The 20,644-nt window shown below is 41.1% G+C and overlaps 1 protein-coding gene across 4 annotated transcripts in view; it reads right to left on the bottom strand.

The window, feature by feature from the left end:
• ATP8A2 (ATPase phospholipid transporting 8A2) overlaps positions 1-20,644 on the bottom strand; it is a 320,265-nt gene that overhangs the window by 239,375 nt on the left and 60,246 nt on the right. For all 4 annotated transcript variants that reach the window (XM_077173858.1, XM_077173857.1, XM_077173856.1 and 1 more), the window contains 8 exons: positions 19,737-19,864; positions 18,613-18,724; positions 17,922-18,087; positions 15,484-15,611; positions 14,198-14,275; positions 10,046-10,134; positions 9,297-9,341; positions 7,920-7,995 (listed from right to left, as the gene is read on the bottom strand). In XM_077173858.1, the coding sequence (XP_077029973.1) occupies positions 7,920-7,995; positions 9,297-9,341; positions 10,046-10,134; positions 14,198-14,275; positions 15,484-15,611; positions 17,922-18,087; positions 18,613-18,724; positions 19,737-19,864 (822 nt within the window). The remainder of the gene's footprint in view (positions 1-7,919; positions 7,996-9,296; positions 9,342-10,045; positions 10,135-14,197; positions 14,276-15,483; positions 15,612-17,921; positions 18,088-18,612; positions 18,725-19,736; positions 19,865-20,644) is intronic.

The raw sequence follows: 20,644 nt of genomic DNA, 5'->3' as shown, positions 1-20,644 counted from the left end.
ACCTGCTCACTAAACTGACATGATCTCTTAGGTACCACAGACAAAAAAAACCCCAAAACATAGTCTGTTCTCTATTTATAGCAATTGTTTTGACCTCAGAACACCAAGACAGCACAGTTCAGAGTCAGCACTGATGCACTAGAGGGCTATTGGTAAAGACCCCGTTCAAGCTGCAGAGCTGAGAAGGCTCTGAGAGCACTCCAGGGTCTCAGAAGGCTGAGCATTCCATCACCCCCCACCCATAAAGGCATTACTTCTTTAGCACCCCAAGCTTCATATGGGCAAAGACACCTGCCACAAGATGATGACAATCCAGCAACAGGAAATACTACTAATGGCAGCTTCCAACAGATTGACAGCAACCACACCAGAATTAAACTTGCAGCAACTGCACCTTTAGTGATGAACATCCAGAGCTAAGAGCAGCTGAACAGCCAGTAGAAGGCTAAGTCACATGTCCTTCCAAAGGCATACAGCACCCAGTCAAGCATAAAATTAATCTATGGTCCCTACACATTCAGCATCAAGAGAACATGCAACATAAACCACTGTTTCAAAGTGCTTAAACACACACCAGGTCTGCAACTCAGCAAAGTTAGCACTTAAATCACATGCCCCTGATCAGCCAACTGTAGCAACTGCAACCTTTAGTGATGTGAAATTAAGTCCCTCATCTCATTCTTCCCTCCTTTCCATCCCTGCCTCTGGCACAGGATTTATAGTCTTGCAGCAGTCAGGAAGAGCAGAGCAGCCATTTGCTCAGTGACTCAGACATGAACTTAAGTAGTTCTACCTTTGCAGAATGCCCTACTTGACTTTGCAAACTCTCAAAGAATTTTTGCATACAAAAATATCATCTAGGTTCCAAAGCTTTCATTAGCACAGCATATGCATTGGCAATATGAATGTTTAATTAGCAGAAAGTAAACTACTATAAAAGCAACAAAACCATGGCAGCTGGCAAACACTGTGGCAATGTGTGTAAACAAAGTAAGCATATCAGAAAGGAACGTAATAAAAAGACTGAAAATCCAAGCCCTATATTCTTAGCCCTATATTCAAAGCACTTCATGTACTTTGCCATGAACATTTTCAAAGTAACTGTTTCACACAGGACCTTTACCTTTGCATACTGAAACTTCCAAATTGTATGGTCACATGCTACTAAAATAACAAGAGTTGTTGCTTTCGACATGCTGGGGCGCAGAGGCTGTGCTCAGGAAAACAAACATATATTTACACACTACTATCTGAAAAAGTCCCCAGCAAATTACAGTCAAGAGGTTATTGCTGTTCCATCATTTGCAGTCAAAGTAATGAAAGTTTTATCTCTGTGTCAAAAGGCACAGCCTGCCAGATTCATATTTCAGCATCTGTTGCTGCAGACCTTTGATGTCTGTCTTACACATTTATCACCTAGCCCCTTAACAAGCTTTTATAGTATGTGTTCTATCAGCTGGAAACAACCTGTCTCTGGTAGTGACATGGATTTTAATCCTTCCTAAGTATGTATTTATGTTTTCAAGCCAACAACATAATTTGCTGCTGTCTTGGTATTTTCACAGCTCACAATGTATTACAGGGCAATCTTCCAATTCTGTTTCAACAGATCACCAGAGGCCCAGCTTATCACACCAGCTCCTCCACACAGCTGTCATTTGTTTCCTTTCTGTATTGTTCCAGCACTGACAATATTTGTTGCACAGACATGAATCAGGGTAGAGCGTTTAAATACCTGCTTTGGACCTGTGAACAGAAAATCTGTTAATGGCTTCTGTGGCAATGTATCCCTTCCAAGATGCTGAGCTGAATCCCAGCACAGGGCAGAAGTCCCACAGCTTAAGCAATTCTGCTTTATTACTTATTTTCCTCTATCAAGTCTTTGACAGTATTCTTACTGATGATCTCTAAGAGATGTTTCTTGCCTGCTCATGTGTGGTTTGACAGGAAATATGTATTCTGGGATGCTGTGGTCAAGCCAATTGGTGCACAGATTTTAATACTGGCACCTAATGTGGCCATTGGGACATTGGATCCGCCCCTGAGAACACGGGGTTAAAGCAGGGGTCTGCCCTGGGAGGCTCTCTTGGGTTCCAGACAGGGAAAGGTTCAGAGCTCCCCTGCCCGGCTGCGGGCTGGGCGGGGCAGGGGCAGCCATGGGGCCGGGTGAGGTAGGCCCAGGGGCAGCCATGGGGCCGGGTGAGGTAGGCCCAGGGGCAGCCATGGGGCCGGGTGAGGTAGGCCCAGGGGCAGCCATGGGGCCGGGTGAGGTAGGCCCAGGGGCAGCCATGGGGCCGGGTGAGGTAGGCCCAGGGGCAGCCATGGGGCCGGGTGAGGTAGGCCCAGGGGCAGCCATGGGGCCGGGTGAGGTAGGCCCAGGGGCAGCCATGGGGCCGGGTGAGGTAGGCCCAGGGGCAGCCATGCGGCCGGGCGAGGTAGGCCGGGCCCTGGACAGAAGGGAGGGGAAGGCCCCTGCAGGATAGAAGGGTGGAGGAGGAGCACTGAGAGGCATCGGGCAGCCACCCCCACGCCTCCAGGAGAGACAGAGAGAGAGCCTGTGCCTGTGCTTGTGCCACCTTGAAATTTAATAGTGGCCAGCCGAGAAGGAGAAGGGGGAGGCAGCAAGAAGGTGCCCAGCTGGGCAGCCGTGGGAGTTCTGGACAGACAGAGCCTCAGATTTTTAACCCTTTTCTTGGATGATGGAAACCTTACAAATGCTAATCCTCCTGGAGCTGAATGAGAAGAGAGATAGAGATGAGATAAGAGGAAATGGGCCACGAGAGAAATAGAGAAGAACTCAGGTGGAAGAGATGATGGAGTAGCTTATGCTGGACTCTTTTTGTGTAGCCATGGACAGAGCCATGTCTCCCTGTGATACAGGGACTGCATTCTAGGGGGAGGCAATGCCCCAGGACCGAAAGGGTTCAGTGTGGGTACCCCTCAGCCCCAGGGGGTGAAAAATATGGGGGGGACAGATGTCCCAAAGTTGAGACTGTGCCTTTTTGGAGTGGGACAAAGCATCCTTAAAAGTCGACCCTAGAAGCAGCTCTGGTCCACGTTCAGTGGTGAGAACGCTGGACATGAAAGGAAGAGGTCACCATTGGCACAAGAAGGATTCCTTCTCCTCTTGATGAACTGAGGATTGAGTATTCTGAAGGGTGGTGCCGGACTGAGAGTCGATGATTTGGGGGATGTATTGTATTGGGAATTTGGTGGGGAGGAGGAGGAGATGTATTTGTCAAGTTTTCATTTTCCTTGTGTGTTTCTGTTTCTTTTTTTTTCCTTTCCCTTGTAGTTCAGTAAATTTTTTTTTTCCTAAGTGGGAGCCTGCTTTGCTTATTCCTGGTCACATCTCACAGCAGAAACCAGGGAGAGGGTATTCTCATGGGTGCAGTGGCATTGTGCCAGTGTCAAACCATGACTTACCGCTGTTAAGGTCAGTGTTATTTCTTCCTGCCTCACTTTTTAGTTCTCTATTTATCTGTAGTTAGAACAAAGTTTGCATGTTTTAGTCTCTTATTCATCAGTCCACAGGTAGTTCTCATTTTAAGTGCCTTCTTGCCTCATTTTTCTTCTAGTGTGCCAACAACTTTGGGTGAAAGCCATTCGTTCTTCCCTTTTTTCCCCCCTAAAAATCCATGAAGAAACTAGTCTACAAACATCTATACAAGAAATACACTCCACTGGGTGAATTATTTCATTTGCTGTCCCTACCAGCTGAGAACCACATACACATTGCAATGGTCTCCTACTTCTGGAAGCAGATTCAGGATTGTCATCTACAAAGCACTATCCTCAGGGAAAGCAAAGCTCAGCTATCTAGTAGGCACAGCACTATCCATTATCAAGCAAACCAGTGGGCAGAAAGCAAGTTTTCATCCCTTCATGGTTCCTATATTTAGAGAAACAAAACACTGAGACAAGCCTCAGTCTTTTGGGGAGCAAACTGCTCTGTGCAGAGCTTCCTATCTGCACATGTTACACATGTCCTTATCTGGACTCTTCACTCTGAAGACACTATTCTTCTCAACTGTTAAGAGTCTCATAAAATTACAAGGCATCTGCATGTGAAGTTAAAGATACCTTTCATCTTTCCTTTAGGTGTAGCAGTATCAGATTAGTGCCCTCATTCACAGTATTTCCAGGTGAGCAGGACTGACAGCTTTTTGAGCAAATGGTCTAGAAATGGCCAGTGGGATACCAAAGCACAGTCTAACAACCTGAACTTACTACTTTGCATTTAAGTGGCACATTCTGCCAAGGAAAACTGTGAAAATGTTTATGTACTTAATTGCCACTGAGAATTACATGGTAATTCTCAACATCTTAAAAATATATTAACTTCCTACCATTTAGTTCACTAAAGTATCTGGACAACAGTGTGAGGATCCAGCCATGCTGAGCACCCCCAGAACAGTGAAGCTGGCAGGACTGGAGGAGACCAAGATACTTCAGGCACAGACTGAGAGAAGACATTAACCAGCTTTTGAATAATCAAGAGAATGAAATTCAAGTGTATCTTGCCCAAAACCAATGAGATATGACCTATAATTAAAGACACTGCCTTGTACTTGAACAAAAGTACTGAAGTCCCACGCACAATAAGAACAAAAGCAGATAAGAGAAAAATATATCTCACCAAGTTCTAACAATTTAATTGTGAGCTATAAAATGATGTGTTTGGACACTTTTCCAGCAATCTGAACTAAAGCCTCCCATAGGCTTTCATCACCTGAATATGTTTTTTCCCCCTACTGTATTTCAAATCTCAGTTTTCCATCCCAGTTAGCCGTGATATGTTTTTCTGGGTCTGGTTTCCTATGGAATTAAGAATCAGCTGATGATAGCTGTCATTTCAACAAAGCTTGATGGGATAATAGCCTCAGTTCCCACACACTCACAAGAATAAGCAGACCTGTTGGTGAGGTTTAAACAAACACTTTCAGTGTGGTAAAGGCTCAATGTGAGCACAACAATTGTCTGCTCTGCCTGGCCAGCTGTTAAAGTACTCATCACATGTACTCACTGAGCTAATTCATGCATCTGCAGCTACACCATGTTTGCTGCTTCTTGGCCAAGAGATAATTTGGGGGACACAGAAGAAAGTTCATATGCAAATTGAAATTCACAGATGAGGTTCAGAGAGAATCCTGGGAGATACAGGAGTCAAGGATGAGAACCAAGTCTGTCAGTTCCTTCTTGACCTCCTTCCCTGCTTTCTTATCATCAGCGTAAAACATCACCCCACATCAAACAGGCTTGCATCTCTGTGCTGAGCTCATTCACAGGACATATGCAACTAGCAAGCACCAAGATAAAGACCATCTAGGATATTCACCAAAAATTCCTTCCAGTATTAGGAAAAAACAGATCTTTCCTTATTAGAGTAAGAGTTGATGCCATTTTCTCTAGAAAAAGAACCAAGACAGCATCATACACTTGGTACAGCTGCACAGTTCATCCAACAGAAGCCGATACAAAGAAAAAGCGCAGGCAGACAAAGCTTGGTACTTTCTCCCACATTTAAATAGCAGAGCAGCCAAGAGAAACCTCCACAGGTTTTCAAGGCAAGTTATTTTTCCCTGGAACAATTCCTACAGGGCAATAATTCTTTAACTGCTGCTGAAAAGTGGACTTGGCTATCAGTCAGCCCTTACACACCAGTGCCCCAGAAAAGCTATGAAATTTAGAGGTGATGCAGGATGCTAGAAATCTTCCTAGCAGATGGAAGACAGTCTCATGAGTACAAGTACATAATTTTTTATTTGCAACCTGGAAAGAAAATTACTTGGCACTGAGACAGTTCTAAACTAACACTTGTGACTGAACTGAAAAAAAAAAGAAATCTTGAAGAGCAGAGCAATGAACACTTAATGACAGCCTGTAAGAGATCACACACCTTCAGCTGCAGAAGGGCAAATGTTCAGAGGGAATTAATTGCCCGAGTACAGCACCATCTAACTTCACTAGGTAGCTTATGCTAGAACACTTCAGTTTTTCACCACAGTTCACTAAATGAGTAGAAATTGACAGACATTTGCAAATAGCATGTGCAGCTATCTATCAGCTGTAAAAATTAAGATAATAGAGATTTTTAGATAGAAAGAAGCAGTTTATGCACCTCAGCAGCTGACCAAATGCAAAAAAAGTCAGAATGACCCTTCCCTCTACCACTATCCTGGAATTCAGCCCCTCCTCTCACCCACAGCCTGAAAAATACACCCAAACATGCTCAGCAAACTGTCATAAGCAGTCCTTGCATTCTCATGTCTTGTGCTAAATCACCGCTTGCCAGAGGGTGGCACCCATTCCTCCAGTACAGTCAGGCTCTGAAAAGTATCTTTGGCCAGTAATTTCCCCGCTCATTGTCTGAGGGCTGAGTTCACACAATATGCTCAGCCCAACAGCCAGCTGCACAATGACATCAATATTTGTCTGTTTAAGTAACCAGCAAAAAGGATTCTGGAAAAGGGCTCAGCATAGAAGACTTCTGAGCTGTCTAGACTAAATGACACTTAGGGAAGCTACCAAAATCCCTTATTTGCCTGCTACAACAGCATATATTTCTTCTATCCCTCAAAGTAGAAGCCACCCAGAGAAGATCAAATTATAAGGTAGCCCTAAAATAAGAGGCCATCTCAAGGCTGGGGTGAGAAATTCCATCTCACAGCTCATTTGAGATACATCTCTTCTGCTGAGTCTATTAAAATACACCAAAGCATTTTTCTCTATGCATACGTCAAGCAACAGCAGCCAGAAAGAGCTCAAAGACATTTTACCTGCAGTCTTACACCTAAACCAGAATGAATACCTTGAGTCAGCAAGTACCATAAACCATAACTGTAGCCATAAATGAACAAACAGGACACAGAGGAACAGGATATGCACAAATCTTGGTTGCAAGTCATGTCCAGTGTGAAATTTTTCCAGAGTACATGAGTACAAAAGCCACACGGGAAACCGGGGCACTGTCCTGAGTGGGTCACCTTGCTGGAGGTTAGGGCACAGGAGGCACCTTTAGGCTCTATCACCCTGCAGAATACATTGTGTCACACCAAGTAATTATTCCCTTGTAGCATTCACACCATGCTGCAGTTCTTAAGTACTGCACAGCAGAACAGAAAGCAAAGCTTTCCCGCACACAAACTGCATATGGCAAGTATATTTTAGATGCTCATACTAAACTAAACCAGCCCAGTTGCAGAACCTACACTAAGGAAAGCAATCACCTGATTGAGTTTGTGCTTGCCAGTGCTCAGACCCCATACTGTGAGACAGCCTGCAGAGAACAAGGGTCATGCTTTTTGGCAGGTGAATTAATTGTCGGGTGTCCAGTCAGACGCTTGATAGCCACGTGATTTCCAAATAAACAACGAACTGACACTGCAAAGAATAGGTCCCTTTAGGACTCAACAGCTAGCTAAGACTACTAATCATTAAGGCTCATGCCAAACTTGAATTTGCAATTAACTCCCATCTCTTACATCCTTTACACAACTAGAACTCCAACCCCTTGCAATATTTAAGGCTCATTCCAGAACCACCTTGTAATGCTACAGATTACAGTTAAAAGTGGTATAGATGTTTCAACACTCCAAGTAGTTTTTCTTTTAAAGAATTTTAATTTCTATCATAACTTGTTACAAAGCATTATCTTCCATATACAACAGAATATAAGAAGCTGCCTTAGAGGTAGCTAGAATCTGTATCAATGCCATTGCTTCTTTAATTCAATTGTAAGACAAGTAGGCAGAAAGGCGTTGGAGGGAGCTATTTTGATTCCAATTTACCCCTTCTGTGCTTGCATGACACACTCACAGAGCAGACTTAATCACACAAATAGATTTGTTCAGCATTCAATTCCAGACAAGCCCAGAATAGGGCATTTAAGAGGCGTGATATTCAACGAGCAGACTTACATGATCATTTTCAATGTTTTGCAGCAGTCTTGGGTCATCAAATTCACACGATTCACTGGTGGAAGGAGGTAGCTGGCTGCAGAGCAAAACAAGCATATTCAAACAAGTGGCAACATTGCCAATCTTAGTACTTCATCTAGTTTCTTGGGAAACAAATTTAAAAAGCAAAGTAAAACTCCAGTGTCCTTGAAAGCAGTGTGAAAAGATCATATGAGTAATGCAGCAAGTGCTGAAAATGAACACCAGCAAGAAACCCAAAATGGTTATGGCTGACAGTGTATTTCAGAAGATTCAAGTATCAATGCAGCTCCTGGGACAGATGTAGCAACAGCAGTTTTTAAGCATATTTAAGCTAAATGGATTTCAGAGTGGCTTGCTCATAAAATAGATCAACACTCAATATCTTAAAGTTCCCTCCCTAGTCAGAGCATTCTGCTTCAAGCTGACTCCTGGAGGATTTTAAGTCTCCAAGTAAGTACCTAGAAAAAACTCTCACAGAACTGAATAGAGAAGAAAGCTACAAGGAAAGAAAACACAGCAATGAAGAAAATAGCAATATATTGGAAGAAAAGAGGGATCCATCAAAATTGCCTCTCAGCAGACAAAACATCCTTTTATCACCTTCCTAAAATATGATCATCAGTGCAGATCAGTGCAGAAGCCCAGCTTAGCTCATCACCCAGTGCTTTTCTAACAGCATTTAGTGTTCATCTGTTTCTTGGGTGGGAATTCACTTCTTCCCTGTATTTGCCATCCAAATCCATGTCAGCCCTCCCTGGCTTTTCCCCTCCTTCCCAATAATCAAAACATGTTTCACTCATACCTTGTAACACCTCTGGGTCTTCACTAGTTTCTGTGGAATGGGACAGACCCATCACACCTTTATTCATTAAAGTTCCCAATAAAAACAAGAAGGATTCTCTGGACAGGGCGGGCCTACATATTAAGCTCTCTCCCAGTTTAATTACTAAAACACAGCATTTTAATAAATAAGTCCTTTTCTTCTCATTCTCTTCAGGCCTGAACTCAGTGATCATAAAGAGCAATATTCAGTCTCTAGCTAGGGGTAAGGTTCTTGCAAAGCAGGTTAATTTTAGCTTTTAACTTGACTGTCTGCAATTATAAATAAGCACTGCATTAGCATCCCAGCCACCCCAGCCACTGCCTATTCCTCACCCCCCTCACATATGAAATCTATATGCAGAAGAATATATCCATCACCACCCACCAGCTCTGCATTAGTCTCCCACTGGAAGACCATTTTACTCAAATGCATTCCTCCCTTGGGCTTCTTCCAGTCCCAATTTGGAAAGCAGTCTTTATATAGATTGTACCCACTCTGCTATACAGAACATAAACATCTTGGAATGTATTTACCTGAAGTCTTCTGATGAACGTTCTCTTTCCAACTCAGGAAAGTGACTGAGGAGTAGAAAAAGGAAAAAAGAACATTTATTCCACTTTAGTAACAAAAAAATAGGTAGCAGGCGAAGATCAATGAGTCATCCCACAAAAACATATGCTGGAACCATGGGTTCAGCTGTTCATACATTTGAATCAAATTTTCTGCCTTTGAGATACCTAATTTAGCTAACATGAAATTCAAAGGTTAACTTGAGATCTTAAGACTACCCATTTAACATGAAGCAAATACAAAGATGTAGATGACTCAAAGGGATCCTTTTGACAGAACAGAATAAAACCAGTAAGCAGGTATCCATCCCTCTTGTTCAAGGAATATTAAGCTCTATAACTACAACTACACTGTTCTAAAAAAATTCTGGTTCTTCTCAAGTCACAGAAATATGACTGATAATTGCTACCCTTGGACTGCAACTTCTTCCCTCTTGAAAGGCCAGAGCTTATTTATCACTTCTGGTTTTGTTTAAATCATGATCAGGTAAGTTAGGAATCAAGTTTCTTTGCTTCATATGAAGTACTCCCCAGGTTTGACTTTCATAATTTGTGCTGCAGGACAGGAAAATGAAAACTACTAATTAAAGACCACAAAACATGCTAGAATAAAAACAGAAGAACAGAATGTTCTAATCCTTTTTCAATATAAAATTTTGTACCATTAGTACGCACGCATTAAGCTACAGAGTTTTTTTTAAAGTCATACCTACCCATATGTCACTCCAGCAATACTGCATTTCTTAAAGTTCATGATATTGCATGTTAGAGTACCTGTTTTATCAGAAAACAGGTATTTCACCTGGAAGGGAAAAAACAAGTCTGATTTTCAACTTGAATAGGAATAAAACTCAAAGCAGAAAACAGGAAGATACTCAGAGACATACTGCTCAAATGTCACAATATTGGCCAATGCAGGCTTATTACAGCTTGATTTGTCTACCAGATCTACAGAACAAAAATCAGGCAAATTATTTAATTGCATTAATTCTTTATCTTTAAATGTGGAAAGGCTCAAATAGTAAGTATCAATTGCCAAGGCTTTAGTGTGATCACTACAGATGTACTTGGTTGCACTACTTGGACATTTACCAAATCTTTCAACTGTACTAATCTCAAAGAGTGATTAGAAATGAAAACAAAGACTCTTGAGATTGTTAAAGGCTCACTGGAATTTTACACACTGAAGACAGTCTGTGTTTCAAAGATCACCAGGAATGTTTGGGGATTTTTTCCCCCTACCTATAAGCACACAATATGCTAGAGTACGTCCAACTGGCAGTCTGCAGGCAAACAAAATCTGTTTTATCTCATGTCCACTCATGAGCAGTCCCACACAACACACAGCCACAGTAAGCACTGCCCAAAGTAATAATCCCTTAATGGAAACAGTGATTTTAAGGTAGAACTTGGAGGCAACCCCATCAAAGCAACTTCTTGGGAGCATTAGCAGATTCAAAATTCCCACCTTCGAAGGGCCATAACAGACCAAAGCTAATTGCAAGTTAATGATACCACTGTCGTACCTCTGCACCAGGTAAGAATTTCAACCAGGAAGGGATGATGATAGCATGAAAGAGTTAGACAACTCAAAGACAAAAATAATTTGACTATAGTTAGAAGAAGCTATTCCTCAATCATTGCCATTCAGCTCAAGACACTGTACTACACCTCTTGTAACATGATCCTTTAGTTGTGCACTGTACTGCTACTGAATACAGCATTGGAAATGGAGCCTTTGCAAGCTAGAAGTCAAAGTGGGTACCCACACTTCTGAGGAATTTTAAGTCATTAATAATTTCACCATAAAACAAAAACATCAAGGGCATCTGTGAACATGTAATTCAATTAAAGAATCAAAAAATTCAGTCTAGTTACACAGAATCACTAGTAAGCCATTCCTGAAAATAACATATGGGCCACAACATACATTATGCCACACATCCTTTACTTCAGGGAAAAATAACACCATAATTTGGAGGTTGATAACTTCACATCAAAGTGATTTAAACAGAAACCAAATTTCAGCATTCATAAGAAAAATGATCAGATTAAGCAGGAACAATATTGACTACCCCCTACTGAGCAGGATATTATTATCCTTCAATAAAATATGTATGTTTAAATACATAATGTTGTCTCCAATACTAAATTCATGCCTGTTATGAAGTTCACGTAGTTCAGTTACAAACCTGTTGCAATCTTATTGTGAAGCTCCCATATGTTCTCAGTGATTTCTCATGGGCATCTCCTCGCAGCACTGACTCCTTCTTCCTCACAGCACAGCCCACAAACTCCATCTCTCTCTTCACAGCACAGCCAACAAACTGCAACTCTCTCCTCAACCAGCTAACCCACTCTTCTGTAGCACTCATTATTACTGGACAGAGCTGTGGCTTATTAAGTTCAGGCCTGTTCTCAATCTTTGGGGATTAGTACAGCTGCAATTCCTCAGGGGTGAGACCACCTTCTGCACTATTTTCTTACATTCTATCCCTCCACAATTCCCCCTTTTTTTAATTACAAAGTTGCAGCATCTCTGGAAAGATATGTTTGAGTAAATTGATATTATAACATTCACATATCTCACTTAGGATTAACAGTATACAAATGTTCAGGCAACACATCACAGCAGGAACATCAACCTAAGGCTTTTCATAAACTAATGTTGTGTTTACTATCTTTTGCAGGGCCCTTTGCAAAAGACAGTAAACCCAGTACAATCATCTTTTGTCTAATTTCCATTTAACTTTGGAATGTGTCTGTGTGCTGACCTTAATTCACTACCCAAATTTACATTACATATTATCAGAAACTCTTACACTTCTAGAACATTGACAATATCAATAGCTGTACAACTTTATAAGGCAACTCACAAGAATAAGTTAAAGGCCATATATTAGGATAGTAACAAATCAACGGTTACATAATTTTATCAATAGCTATAGAACTTGAACAACATCGATCCAGTATCTGTCAAGTGTACTTATCCTTATGGAATATAAACTTTTACGCTTGTGCCTAATCGAGGATTAATAGCTGCAATTCACAAATAAAATGCACGTTTCATCAGCAAACAAATACACCATACTGAATGATAGAGCTACTCTGTCCCCCCTCCAACTGCTGTTTTAATAATTCTCTTCTTCCTTTTAAAGTTCTTTGTTATATTAGTTGGTCACTGTAAGCCTCTCTTGCCCTGCTCTGTTTTCCATGTAGATGAAACAATCTGTTCTTCACTTGATATGTTATTTCCCATTGTATCCCCAGCGGCTCATCCAGGTGTCAAAATCTGTCAGGTCCAGACCAGGCAGCATCCCCTGCTGCTCTCAGTGCTACGCTGGGCTCCATCTCCGGCTGCACTTTGCCCTACAGCCCATCCCAAATCACATCGGGTTACTGTGGAGATGGCCACTATACAGTTTTAGAGGGCTTCTCTTACATATTGTCTGTGCAGCTCTCCATTTGCCGCTTCTATCACGCCACTCCTGTGTCCTGCTGCACACACTGCCATTCAGGGGGAACCCAGCACTGTCCTGGGTCCCCTCTGGACTGCAGCCATACCTTGGCAGGGGCATGGGGCTCACTCCAATGCACTAAATAAGCCAAGTGTGTAGCATCCACTCCTCATACCCAGCACTCTTCTTCTTGGGGGTGGTATCTCATACATTGTCCCAACTTCTAGGCTCCCAGGTCTGCCTGCCTATAGCTCATCTGGATTTTTAGGCTCTTAGGCTCTTGGTCTGCCTGACTCCACCATCTTATTTCTCTTAGGTCTGCAGTCATCTTCCTGAATCACCTTGGGATGACATTGCTTAATGTTTAAGTCCTTTTTCCCAAACCACCACAGTCACGTCCTTACTGCTCTCTCTACAGTTCTCTACCCAAATCACCATGGGATCATGTCAGGCTCACCAACTGTTATCATCATATTGCAAAAGTTCCATACCTTCTCAGTGATTTCTCATGGGCATCTCCTTGCAGCACTGATTCCTTCTTCCTCACAGCACTACCAACAAACTCCAGCTCTCTCCACAGCACAGCCAACAAACTCCAGCTCTCTCCTCAACCAGCTAACCCACTCTTCTATAGCACTCATTATTAGACAGAGCTGTGGCTTATTAAGTTCAGGCCTGTTCTTAATCTTTGGTGATTAGTACAGCTACAACTCCTCAGGGGTGAGACTACCTTCTGCACCATCTTTATTTTCTTACATTCTATCCCTCCACACAGACCTATAACCTTGGTGGTCAAGGAAATAGCTACCATTTCTCAACAGTATTACAAAATTCCAATAGCAAAGCCATATTATCCAGTAAGCTTGTTCTGGGAAGCCCTTCCAGTTTGAAGAAATGTTATATGCAGAATAAAGAAACCTACAACAATTAGAAGTTAATATGCAGTTATCCTTATCTGAATTGAAAATAGAAATGCTTGAAGGATCACAATATCTAAATTAGGAATATAACTGCATTTTTTTTTACTTGCATCTCCAGTGAAGTAGTCAGAAACATCAAAAACTAATAAGTCTAGCCCTGGATGTTCCGTTCTGGTATAGACAGCCAAAATCACAGAGCATCTCTCCAAGACTTTTGAGAATAAAGTTTAGAGTGAACATAAGAAATAGTTTCAATTCCCGAACATAAAACTGCCTATATGACATTACATTTAATCCTGTGATATCTCATTATTTCACTTGTAAGACTCAGACTAGAGAAAATAAAAATGTCCCATTAACTCAAGCCACAGAGCAACAAAATAAAGCTGATTTGTACATCTTGTACAATCCTGCACATGCTGCTCTCATACCTTTGCTCTTGAGAGAGTATATCACAATCATGACACTTCAGAAAATGTTATCTTACCTGCCCAAGTTCCTCATTAAGGTTTGAGGTTCTGGCCATTGCAGGTGTATCTGTTTCAGGGTAATACATATCTATGTCCTGAAATGAGAGCAAAATTAAGACTTATGTTATGCAAATTAAACACTAAAGTCTCTGTTCTTCTTTTATTCAGCTCCAACTTGGCTTGATTGTCTTAATGCTATGAGCATGCATTCTGAATGCTTGAGACAAACATCATCCCCAGATGAATATGGGCGCCTCCTTTCCAAAGTATATCTCCATCCTACAGGGACATGAGAAAAGACAGATTCAACTATAGGTACTTAATAAACTAAAGATGCAACAGAAAAAAAAACAAACTCAGTACAGTGGAAAGAAGTCCATGCATTAGCCATGCTAATCATAGGTGGTCAGTTAGAACAATCAGTTGCTCTGGCCACATCTATGAGAGACAATTTTAGTGGATCCATGAAATCAACTTCATCTGTTACTACAAAGAAACAGCTGCTACACAAACCCAACCAACTTCTCTGATATTCATATCTACTACATTACAAGCATCTCAAGGAACAGACATATTAAACTTCGCTTACATGTGTTTTTCAGGAACCTACTACATTACTCAAAGTCCAAGGATTAATGCATACCAACAAAAGGTATCCCTCTTGGTTTTGCCCAGCTTAAGAGCCACTAGCAGATTATTTTTGGCCCACAACTTAAGATATTTTGAAGTCAAAACTTCCCTGAATAGAGGGATCACTGTTTGGTTGCGTGAGGCAACATCAACTCATCTCCTTATAAAAACATTATGGTCTATTCCAGAGGTGACCTTAAGGCCAGCCTCAAGATGTAAAAACAAAACAAAAAAAACCCCAAAATCCAAACAGACAAACAACCAAAAAACCCAACAAGAACAACAACAAAACAACCCCACACCTTCAAACAAGTCTCGTCTTGCCCTCTGCTGTGTCTCAGGGAAGCTGTAAGATACCAAAGAGGTTTCAAAAGATAATTACTGAATGTGAGTCAGCCATGAGAGAGACCTCCTTCAACCAAGAGCTGAGGCTTCCTTCTCATCCTAAAAGCCTAAAATACAAGTGATGATTTGCACAGGGGACCTTCCTGTGACTAGATATTTTAATTTCCTGTGAAGCACAGAACTGATATAGAATAAAAACTGAGTTTCCCCCTGCCTTTCCCAGAAGTTGCATCAGAAAGTAATTAGAAAATCCCACTAAGATGTTAAGTGGGTTTTTATATTAAATGTCAACATCCAGAACTGAGATACATTCATTCTTGCTACTTACCCAATTTATAAAAAGAGCCTGAGTAAACTTGACAACTTCCAATGTCACCAGAAGGCTGATTGGAATAAGGTTGTTGTACAAGATTATAAACGTCAGCAGATTGTATCCAAAGTTGACAGACAGCATTTCTGTGGATCAAAAGACACAGGACATTAGCAGACAAGTCTGAGTGGTATAGGGGTTATCATCTTTATGCAGTTCACCTAATCAGATTTAACAAAGCCAAAATAATAAGCTACTGTGTTGATGTCTAGTGTAAGGGCCATTTTAATATTGATTTCAACAGAAGATAGATAAAACACCCACACCAAACCAGGTGAAGAACGGCAAAGTGGTGAAGCTATATATAAAAGAATACAACACTTTATGAACAATTTTTGCTAGACAGATGGTGAGAAGTACAATATTCCCCACTATAACCCAATTCAGACATTTATCTAGTGTGTCAACTGCCCAATTAAGAGCTCCCAATGTCACTAGTAATATAACCATCTTTCAGAGAGTGCCTACTTGCTTCAGTGGAGTTAGGAAACAAAAAAACACTGAAATTAGTTATAAAATCTGACATCATTGTCAGAATTTACAATTTTTTCTTATAAAAGAAATCAACAAGAGCAAGTTGACTGTTAAACACTTGCCTAGTATATGAACTAAGGCACCCTGCTTAATCAACCTAGTATATGAACTAAGGCACCCTGCTTAATCAAAGCAGCTGTGACTAATGGTGACAACACTGGGCAACTTGCCCAAATAAGTCTACCATCACAACTGGTCCTAAAGGGAAGGGGAAGCACTTATAGACAGCCAGCAGGAAAGTACAAGTCTCAGCAGAGACACAGGATGAAGGCTCCTGGTCACAGTGCTGCCCACAGCCTCTCTTTACAATCAAAGTCTCCACATTTGTATGCTCTCCGCTTCCCTAGAAACTTAGAGAGGCACTTCAGTCAGCACACAGAACACCCAGAACAACACGGTCAGAGTCCACAACTAAGGGCTTTCAGCATCATAAGTTAATTAGAAGTCAGGGGAGCAAACTAGGAGGAGACAGAATCCAGAGAAAATTGCTGAAGCCTAATAAAGATCAGAGTTTGGACAAAGGCACCTCGAAGTGTGAGTACACCCTAATTCCATTTCTTTGATAAGTTTACAGAAAACAGAAGCATGCTTGGTATTGGAACATTTTCCAATACAATTTTTACAGAGATGAGACATTTAAACAAAATTTAACATCTACCTGCCAAACCTGAAAAAGTGTCTTTCCTGTGTGTGGCAGTTACAGAAGGCATAGAAATTGTGCATTCAATTTACAAAAAGGCATCTGCACAGACTATAATGTCATCTTAAGTCTGCTGCAAGTTGCACCTGCTCTATATTGCAAGTTCAAGAGTTCATTCCATTCATCTTTTCCAGTACTGCTTCTGTCATTGGAAGGCACAAATTTAAACTTTCTCATTAAAAACAAGGGGAGAGCAGGCAAGAAATTCTGAAAAGTGCTGACACTGCTACAAGAATACATTACAACTAACAAAACCCAGAGTCAAATATGGGGCATTTCCATGCTATTCCTATGTGATTTTTTTCATTACTACCACAACTGCAATTCTTAAACTGCAGAAGATACACTTGCCATCTGTTTTGCATCATCAGCAGACAAGCCATTTGCAGTTTGTGATAACTGCTTTAAGATCTGCATCTCAAAATGCTTTTAACACCACACTTTATAGCTAATGTAACCTCCTCAAAAGTCCGCTGAGGAGTACTTCATTGCTCATGTCATTCTTTGATAACGAACTAAAAAATTTGAGGACTAAGAAAAATGAACTAAAACCCTTCAAATAATTATGCTAAGAAATCAGTTTTCTCACAACAAGGTAACAGAAGCTAAAGACAGAAATTTTACCCAATAAATAAGAATTGTGACATTGACCATTTCAATTTTCTCTAAAAGAGCAGATCAGCATTTCTAACTGAAAGAAGTAAAGAGAAATCCTTTGCATCTCTATATAAGCATAAAGCTGAAGTAGGCATCAGATTGATGCTCCCCATCCTGCAGTCAAATACTGTCAGACACACATAAGGCTGCAGTACATGACCCCCCTTGAGAAAAAATTAATGTATGGTATCTCCACAGAGATGAAAAAAGTGAACACCAGTTGTCCAAGAGTAACTCTTGCCCCTCTTCTGTTTCTGCCCTGCTCCTTGGGTGCTAGCCTAGTGATATTTACCTAATCTTTAGAAGCCTCACAGGGAAGCTCACTTATTTCAGCCTATTCTCCAAAAAAAAAAAAAAAAAATTAGGTCATCAAAAAACTAGCGAGATGTGGGGTTTTTTTTGTTTTTTTTATTTCTTTCTTATTTAATGTATTAATTCAGTGAAGGTAAGAGCCTGGCTGCCCCTGCAGTCTGATACATCACTGGCCCAGTGCCTGCATACTCACTGTTGGAGCCAAGGTACCAGACAACTTCGCCGTGTGTTCTGTTCCATAATAAGGCACCTACAGAACTCACAAGGGCCATTACCAGGAGGATACAGAACAAAACCAGGATCTGCATGTTGGTCACTTTCTCCACATTTGATCTCTTCAGAGGTGCTTTGGTTGAATTCTAAACAGCAGCAGGGAAAAAAAAAAAAAAGAGAAAGAACCTGGCAATGGCTTTTACAAGACAAAAATCCAGAAGCAAACCCAGTCTTTACTTTCAGAATCCTTTAGAGCACCTGCTGTCCATCCCATTGATCCTCAGCAGCAGTGATCAACATACATGATCCCAGTCTCACCAGGCACTCCCCGACATTAAGGAAATACAGGAGTGTTGTCTTAGTAATAATCATGAAGATAATTAGGTTATGTCCTCAGCTGTTAAGCCTCAGTTTTAAATGCCATCCAGCTACCAGATAAGATGCAAGTTAGTTCCCCTTACATATTGAACTGCTTCCACTTCAGTGTGCGCTTGCACATGTGCACATGCAAACTGGAGTACAATGGACCCTTCTATTCCTTGAGGCCTCCAAGCCTTAAACAACTATAATGAGTCAAACCATTTCATAAAATCAAGACAATGACAATGAGAACACAGGAAATATGACCAACTTCTATCAAAACATAGCCTTAATCCCCTTAAAACTGTTACCTGCATGAGTTTTGTATCATGTCCTGTATACACAACAATACCCAAGACCCACTGAGTGTTTCTCAGTTGTGCACCTCTCAGCAAGATCTGGTCTGGACCAACAGGAACTGGGCTGCAAAAGAAGAAGTTCATGGATCTTGCAGTTCTTGGTAACACTTTACAGAAGATAGCTCTACTCCCAGCCTTGCTCCCCAGTTAATAATAAAAACAACCCCAACCCAAGAGAAGAAGAATGCAATAGCAATATAATGAGCTTAGATTGTTCACACAACTAAGAAAGCATTGAAACCTCTGTAAGTCTAATTCCTGCTAAAGCACAGTAGGGCAAAGCTGCTCCAGTTATCCAGAACTTGAGAAATTATGTGGCAGCCATAAATAAGCTTATTCTACACTTGACCTTGGGTAGTACATTCTCTCTCACATCAAGGACAGAGAAGCACTGAACTTGCAAAGAGACCATCCATTTCAAGCACACTATATCAAATACACAATTAAACAAGTATTTGAGAAAGCCTGTATCAACCACATGACTTCCGTGTGAGATGCAATGATCATCTGCTATTCTTGCACTGAGCTGCCCAAGTAATATACATTTGGTGAAGGAAAGCAGGTACAGCCAAATATAACATGTATGTTCCTACCAACCTGTCACAATCTGTGAATTTGAGTACTAAAACTATGTACTTTTCTTTCAAGAGTTCTAGAAATCGAAGTCACACTGACAAAGCCTCCAGGTTCTGGGATCACTTTTCTCTACAAACCTGACCTTGGTGCAGCCTTTGGCTCTTGTTGAAAGGGAAAGGTCTCTATTTCCTCTGTGTATCTTATGTAACAAGAAGGCCCTAAAAACCCCAACCATTTTCTTGAGTCCTTCTCTTTAGATGTACCTTTTAATAAAATATCACCATTAATTACAAAGAAATCAATACTCCCATAACAAGGAGAAGGATCTATGCAAAGACAGAACTGTGTTATCTTATACTGGCAGATGCTCTGATTAATAAACATTAATTATTACCCTCCTCTTCTCCAGCAAAAACATGCACGTGCTCAGAGTCCCAGACTAAAAGAACAGAGGAAACATTTATCCTGACTAAACGAATTCATGGCTTTGTTGTCAATACCTTTGGCCATCTAAGCGCAAGTTTCCAGTGAAGTCATAGAGATGGCGGTTGGGTCCTTCACATTCTATCCTCCCAGACACTTTCATCAATTCTTCCCTGGACTGGAGACTAGCAGTTTGAGACAAACCCTGCACAGAACAATTCAAAGGAAATTCTTGACAAAAAACTGCTATTAGAAGGCAACCTAGGAAAGTGTTGCTTGCTTTTTACATCTATGAACCAAAATATAATTAAATCTGTGGAGGTCTGTTAGTCCAGGCCCTGTTTTGCTTTGGTGGATTTTTTTTTGGGGGGGGTTGGTTTTCATTATGTTTTGGGGTTTTAATTTTTTATTTGATATTGAATATCTCTTTCCTGCAAGGAGAACTCATTATGGGCACAAAGGAAACTACTAACAAGACTGAAACTCTCTACACAGATCTTCACATTACCTACATGATCCCTCCTTAACCAAGAGGAAAGTAACGTCCACAAAACACGAAGTTGGATACATGTAGGAGGAAGTAGGAGAAAAGCAGTATAAAAAGACTTGGCTTTTTTCTCAAAGTACAGCTGCCCTGATGTGTTATGGCTGCCAAATATGGTCATTCTTAAATGTAGTCTCTCTTGGGCCACTGCAACTAATATGTTCTGATCCGGCTTAAGGTCAATGATTAGCCTGTCACACAACTGCAACATAAAATATTGGTACTCTACATCTGAGCACATGCACAGCACCCCACTGCCTTTCTATTAAAAGAGGAATCCATTTCATGTTTCTTTTGGCAGAATTTGACTGCAGCACTGCAAGCCAGAGCAAGGCCATATTTTTGTATTTTAAGCATGTCCTGAAGCAAATAAAATCCTACAAGAGCTCAAGACCTCACTTAGTAGCCTGATCTGGAACAGTAAGTCACATTTCTACAAAT

This window comes from Agelaius phoeniceus, chromosome 2 (assembly GCF_051311805.1).
Source record: "Agelaius phoeniceus isolate bAgePho1 chromosome 2, bAgePho1.hap1, whole genome shotgun sequence".
Taxonomy (NCBI): domain Eukaryota; kingdom Metazoa; phylum Chordata; class Aves; order Passeriformes; family Icteridae; genus Agelaius; species Agelaius phoeniceus.
The sequence above is the reverse complement of the archived record's forward strand: the minus strand, read 5'-3'. Positions and strand labels throughout refer to the sequence as shown.